At 62.5% G+C, this 6721-nt stretch overlaps 1 protein-coding gene across 1 annotated transcript in view; it reads right to left on the bottom strand.

Moving 5' to 3' along the window:
- Nucleotides 1–238: 238 nt before the first annotated feature.
- The window catches only part of DTX1 (deltex E3 ubiquitin ligase 1), a 30574-nt gene continuing 24091 nt past the window's right edge, over nucleotides 239–6721 (bottom strand). Inside the window, exons 3-9 of the mRNA XM_020282978.2 lie at nucleotides 4000–4061; nucleotides 3474–3635; nucleotides 3148–3209; nucleotides 2549–2707; nucleotides 2309–2470; nucleotides 2109–2198; nucleotides 239–1549 (exon numbers count right to left, since the gene is read on the bottom strand). Coding sequence (XP_020138567.2) covers nucleotides 1325–1549; nucleotides 2109–2198; nucleotides 2309–2470; nucleotides 2549–2707; nucleotides 3148–3209; nucleotides 3474–3635; nucleotides 4000–4061 — 922 coding nt within the window. The 3' untranslated portion in view covers nucleotides 239–1324. The remainder of the gene's footprint in view (nucleotides 1550–2108; nucleotides 2199–2308; nucleotides 2471–2548; nucleotides 2708–3147; nucleotides 3210–3473; nucleotides 3636–3999; nucleotides 4062–6721) is intronic.

Raw genomic sequence — 6721 nt, 5'->3', positions numbered from 1 at the left:
CAGGGCGCCCCCGCTCCCGCGCTCTGGAAGACGAGGACAGGGGGCGTCCGCCTCTGCCCCGGCCACTCCGGGCTTCCTGCCCCAGAGGATTCTGAGGACCCGCCACTCCCCCTCGGGCTGCCCGAGGGAATGCCCCTGAGGCTGCCAGTCTCTTGCAAGGCGCCACTCCCCAAGGGGGCAGACTGAAGGCCCGCAGGAACACAGCCCCCGCCCCCCTCGTGGCAGGAAAGGACTGGGCGAGGAGGAGAAAGACCATTTATTTCTCCACCCACAGTGGGACTGGTAGGTTTTCAAAAGAGCAGTCGCTGGCATCCCTTTAAATCTTGGCTGACTTCCACCGTGGCAGCCAATCAACAGAGGCGGAGCTGGTGAGTTGCCTGGGCAACAGGCCCCTGGTTGGCCGGAGACCACGAGCCGCCGACTGCCCGCTCCCGAGGAAAGGGGAGTTCGCCCTTTGCTGCGGGCTGTGCCTTGTCCACGCACCGGCCTGGGAGGGGCCGCCTCCCCTGGCTCCTGGAGCCGGAAGCTCCAGCCTTTGGATCTCAAAGTCGGGGCGATTTGGTGGGGAGGATGGGGCAGGGGGGGAGGAAAGGGAGCAGGGCCTTTATCTGGGACAGACACAGGCCTGGGGGTGGGAGGAGGAGGAGGAGGTCAGGGTCCCAGCAGGATGAAGAGACACAGCACAGAATAAGACCCCTCCAGTCCCCGCGTGCCCTGGCCATCCTTTTGTAACCGCTCGGTCATCTGGGGGCTTCTACGCCAAAGGCCCGCGGTTGCCCAGCTGGTGGGTGGCAGAGATGGGCGATGGCATGGGGCGGGCGAGGCGTGGGGGGACCGAGCTTCCCGGTCCCGCTTTCCCCCAGGAGCCCTGGCAGGTCCCAAGGGCCAGACACGAGTCCTGTTTGCAGACAAGCCTGTACAGATGTGAGACACACGTGGGGGCCACATGGGGCATCGCGGGGCCTTCTGTCCCTTCTCCCCCAGCTTGGGGACAAGTAGAGGCACGTGGGTGTGCGTGCGTGCGTGTGTTCAACAGGACACGTGTGTTTGTGTGTGCGGGGGTGGGTCTCTGTCTTTTTGGCAGGGAAGTCCCTGTGGCTTCCGGTCCTCTCTCTGCGGCCCTCTCGGAGCTACGGGTCGGAGCCGGCTGGCCTGAGGCGACATCTCCCATCATCCCAACTGCCACCGGCCAAATCCCCGGAGCAGCTCCGGCTCCTTCCTCAGGCTCCTTCCCAGCCCTGAACCTGGGCCCCCAGGACGCGCCCGGCAGAAGGCGGTGTGTGCCGGGCCGGGGCAAAGCAGGAGGGAGGCGGCAGCCCCGGCCTCAGGCCTTGGCGGTGGCCTCGGACACGCCCTGGGCCGCGAGCTCCGCCAGCACGCTGTCCAGGTAGCCGGCGTCTGGGTAGCCGTGGCCCGTGAGGTTGGACCCAAACTCGGTCTTGTGGTGGATTTCGTTCCAGACCACGGTGTCCGACTCGCCCGTGGTGTTGGACGTGCCCACGGTGAAGATGAGCCTCCGCTCCCAGGCCGTTATGAGCAGCCGCAGCACCTGCACGGCGGCGGGGCGGAGGTCACAGGCCGGCCCAGCCCTGCCCCGCCGCCACCCCCCCGTGCCTGGGGCCTGCCTGCCTCAGCCTCCCACCCTGTCCTGCCACACTGGCACTCAGTAAAAGTCTGTCCACGTCATCCATGCCTGTCTTTTCTGGGTGAGGGAAGTGTCTCCAACCGGTGGCCCTCTGCTGCGTTCGGTTCCGACCCCACGCCGTACCAAACGGCCACTCGCAAATTAGTCGCCGAGATTCAAAAGCCTGAAGACCTGAACCTCTGGCTTCTTTTGCAAAGCAAGAAGTCACCTCAGACAACCCGCAGTTAGTCCCTGTGTGGCCATGGGCAAGGGACTGCCCTCTCTGAAGCTTCGTTTCTAGATCTGCAAAATGGGGTGGGGACCTTGCCCTCCGCAGGCTGGTGGATGAGATGAGCGTGTGAAGCAGGGGCCACGGTCAAGGCCGTCTGGGTGCTGGTGGGGGAGGAACACAGAGCAGGGGCTGGGGACAACGGGACCCCAGGCCCAGGCTGATGGCAGCTGGGGTCCCCGACCGGGCACCCACCTTCCGGCCCTTCTCGTTGTTGGGCAGATAGCAGTGGCGCGGGAAGCCTCTTGCGGTGAACTTCTTCCCCGGGTTGGGGTGCTCAGGGCCCTGTGGGCGGGGGACAGTGGGGGTTCAAACCAGGAGCAGGTGGTGGTGGGTTCTGGGGGAGTCAGAGAGGAGGAGTGAGGGTCGGGGATCGGGGGCCGGCAGGGGCTCACCTGGATGCCGGTGGGGATGTCGTAGACAATGCGGATGGTCTGGGTGTCGGCGTAGCCGGGCAGCGAGTGCGGGATGAGGTGGAACTCCATCTTCCCCGGTGGCTGCGTCCCCGTCTTCTCCCCGTAGATGGCCTTGCAGGTGGGGCACTGCAGGCTGCCATCCTGGGGCGAGGGGGCTGGCAGTGAGTCCCCAGGCGTCCTGCTCCCGCCCCGCCCCTGCCTGCTCCCCACCCGACCCACCTTGTTGCCATTGGAGTACATGGCCACGAGGCACAGCAGGTGGTACATGTGGCCGCAGCGGCCCAGGCGGCCCACGAGCTCCGGCCGCACGCCCTTGTGCCGCAGCACACCCTCGTAGCCCGATGCCGTGACCAGCCGCTCCATGCAGATGGTGCAGTCCTGGGGCAGGGTACGGGGACACTGAGGACGGGGGAGGGCAGGGCACCTCCTGGGTCGGCACTGCCCCTTGGTGGGCGCCAGGCCCATGGGCCCCCGGCACCCGTGTGACAAAGGGACGCAGGACGCCCCCTCCCACACACCGGATTCCGACACATCACAGAGGGGAGGAGGCTCCCTCCCTCACACCCCCCAGGTGGACTAAAGGCTTAACCGTCGAAAGCGAAACTTGAAAGCACCGAGTGGAAAAGATGGTGACAACACGACACCAACACCCAAGTGTCAGAAGCCTGACCAATGCGGCTCTGTGGAACTTAAGCATTTCTGTTCATCAGCGTCCTCGTACCCGGAGGAGAGGTCTCGAGGCGCAGAGCCGGGGGACAGCTGAGGCTCCACGGGGGACACAGGCCCGCCCGCCCAGGCCTGCACCTCGCCTCGCTCACCTCGTCAGGGGGGTTTTTCACCTTCTGCATGTACCTTCGAACCACGTCCTCGGGGTTCTTACCTGCAGGGACACAGGGGTGGGTGTGAGGGCACCCAGAGGCTACCCCCGAGGGCGTGGCGTAGGACGGGGTCAGGGGTCGGAGGGCTGGGGGCAGGGCCCTGGATGTGACAGTTCAGAGAAGGGTGGGCATGGGGAAGGGGAGCTGAGATCAGGAGATGGCGGGGAGGCCGCAGGTCCCAAGAACAAGTGGAGTCCAGAGGTCCGAGGAATGAGGTCAGGGCTGGGGGGTCAGGTCAGGGGTCAGGGCGGGGGTGGAAGGCGTACTTTTCTTGAGGTGCTTCTTCTTGGTCTTGCGGCACACGCCGGGCACGCCGGGCACCGGCTTGACGTCGCTCTTGCTCACGGGCGGCGGGTGCAGGATGGGCTTGGGGGCCCGCGTCAGGCACACGGGCAGCCCGGCCGCGCAGAGCAGGATCCCGGTCATGCCTGGGGGGTGGAGGCTGCCAGGGGGCGGGGCGCCACAGGCCCCGCCCACTCGCAGTCGGCCCCGCCCCTGACCCCACCCCCCACCCCGCAGTCTGTGAAAGGGGATGTAGGGGCGGGGTGCCTTGCCCAAACCCACCACCTGGCCATCCCCGGAATCCAGGCGCCTCAGGTGGGTGCCCACCCGGTTGAAGCCAGTGGGGTGCCTTCTGCGGGCCCCGCCCACCCCGCGTCCTCGGCCCAATGGTAGGGGGCGTTCCCTCCGGGCCCCGCCCCCCGCACCACCCAAGGGGCGGAGTCACGGGCGAGGGGCGGGGCTGCCTCCCGTGGGCCCCGCCCTTCTTTCCGCTCCCGGGCTGGACCGCACCTGCCAGGGCCGGGTGGACGGGCCCAGTGCCGTTCAAGTTCTTCACGGGGAGCGCGGGGACCCTGCGGGGTGAAGAGAACAGGTCGCAGCTGGACTCCGGCCCCTGAGACCACAGCAGGGGACCCCGGCTTGTCTTCTGTCTCTGGCTCCTGGGCACACCCTGACCTCTTTGTGCCTGCCCCTGTCCCCTAAGCCGATACCCAGGGAATTCCCTTTCTACTCTGACATCCTATTATGGGGTGTAGCCAGGACCTCTGCCTGGGGCCTAGTGGGGTGCACCCCAGAGTTGGTGCTGACTCTGCCTCACCCCACAGCCGGCCTCCTCCCTGGTGGGAGCACTTTGGCTCTGACAGCTCCCTCTCATTGGCGGCTGTGCCTGGAACTCAATTATTAGTGATGTAGCTATTCTTGCATCTCTCAAAGTTTGTTATATGAAGCACTAATCCCCATAAAACGTTCCAGGAAAAAAGGATTCAGGGAACAAATTAGTTAGGAAACACTTCACTGTCTCCCTCTCAGAGATTCATGACATAGCTGAGCATATTAAAAAGGCTCTGATAAGTCCTGCATAAAGACATATAGTTAATCAATAATAACTACAGGTTTTCCAAAGACATTTGATGATGAAGATTTTGTTCCCCCTTCTGCAATATTTACTGATGTCAGTTCCTGTGACTAAGTCATTGTCCCCTCTTCAAATGAAGAGCCCCTGTTCTTCAAAAGGTATCCTGCTTCCCCTCTTCCTCCAGCCCCTCAAAGAGCTTTGGCTTTTGGAGTTAGCCAGTGCTTTCGTTGTCTCAGTTCAACCGCTAATCAGTTGGGCGACATGTAGCATGCCATCTCACCTCCCATAAGAGGCTATCTGTACAACGGGGACAATATGGTGCCTTCCTCTGTTTGCTATGAAGCATTCCATAAAATTCTACATGTCCAGGGCCAAGCACAATTCCTGGTACCAGTGGCAGGCATCACTAATCCATCCCAGCACTCTCTCAAGCCAAGCAGCTCTCCAGGCAGTATCTGTCAATCAGCAGAGCCAGTTTGCTGCCCCAGGTCTACACAATGCCCCAGGTCTGGCCCAGCTGATGATCCTGGTCGTGCTGAGCCTTTGGCCTGGGAGTAAGGCAGGGGGTACCTAACTGATTTAGATCTCAGCTGCCCTAAAATGTCTGGAACCCCTGAAAAACCACAGAGCCCTGGGTTGCAGAAGGCAGTCTTGCTCCTGGCAAGAGGGCTATGAGTGGGGTATCACGGTGAGGCTTTTAAAAAACATTTTACCCTGTGGTGGCCCCCAGCCTCTCTCAGTCTGCGGGCCTCCTGCGAGAACCTGGGTAGCAGAGTTCCCACGGCCCCCGAGCGTGAGAGCCGCCCGGCCCCCTTTTGATGTGGGACGCGCTGTTTCCTCCCAGTCAGTGAGAACATCCTTCTGCCTGGACAAGCCGCGGTGCCTGGGGGCCCCCCGGAAGGCGGGGCCGGCCTTCGCCCCTTGCTCTGCCTTCTTGGGGCCCGGCCTGGCAGAGCCCGAGGGATCCCGTAGGCACCCCTGACACCTGCTCTGACCAGCAGGCAGGCCTGGGCCCCGGTGCCACGCTGTCTCTGCCGCCCTTCCTCCTCTGCTCCAGTGCCCCCGGTGCTCACCCCTCGCCCAGTGACATCCCACCTCCTGATCCGGCCCTGCCGGCCTCCGAGCCTCACGTCCTGGGTATTTGTCCCCTGCCCACCCCAGTCCGGCCGGCCCGGGCTTCCCACTGCTCCTCTGGAACATTCCCACCCCAGGGCTTTTGCACGTGCTGACCTCTGACCCAGGATCTTCTTCCCCAGATATCCGTGAGGACGGCTGCCTCCCTCGCTTAGTGCAGGTCTCGGCTCAAATGTCACCTTAACTGAGAGACTTCCTGACCACTTTACTTTAAAGACCCCCTGTCATTGTCCTTACCTTAATAGTACTAATCATGACTCGATGTTAGAAAGTCTTTTTTTTTTTGAGACAGAGTCTCGCTTTGTTGCCCAGGCTAGAGGGCTGTGGCATCAGCCTCGCTCACAGCAACCTCAAACTCCTGGGCTCAAGCAATCCTCCTGCCTCAGCCTCCCGAGTAGCTGGGACTCCAGGCATGCGCCGCCATGCCTGGCTAATTTTTTTAATGTATGTTTAGTTGGCCAATTAATTTCTTCCTATTTATAGTAGAGACAGGGTCTTGCTTTTGCTCAGGCTGGTTTCGAACTCCCGACCTGGAGCAATCCACCTGTCTCGGCCTCCCAGAGAGCTAGGATTACAGGCGTGAGCCACCGCGCCCGGCCTGTTAGAAAGTCTTGAAGCATGACCAGGCCCTGCGTGACCTGGCCCGTCCCTGCCTCTGCGACCTCATCTCCCGCCCTTCCGTCTCAGACACATCAGCTGTTCCTCTCACTCTCGAGCACGGTCCCGTTACAGGCCACTGCCCTTGCCGTGCCCTCCACCTAGAAGGCTTTACCCCCAGATCCTGAGTGGTGGGGTCACTCTGGTCTCTGCTGAAATGCCACCTCATCAGAGAGACCTTCCTGGACCGCCTGACTCCCCCCCAATACTCAGCACATAGTAGATGTTCAATAGACACTTGTTGCATGAAGGAAGGGGGGAATGGATTCTGTGGGGATGTTCTGAGCAGCTGACCCAGGAGCACATGCTGGGGGCACATTCTACCCACGCGTTCTCTGCACGCATTTGAAGTGAGCCTCGAAGCAG

This window comes from Microcebus murinus, chromosome 22, assembly GCF_040939455.1.
Source record: "Microcebus murinus isolate Inina chromosome 22, M.murinus_Inina_mat1.0, whole genome shotgun sequence".
NCBI classification, from domain to species: domain Eukaryota; kingdom Metazoa; phylum Chordata; class Mammalia; order Primates; family Cheirogaleidae; genus Microcebus; species Microcebus murinus.
This window is presented reverse-complemented; position numbering and strand designations above follow the sequence as displayed.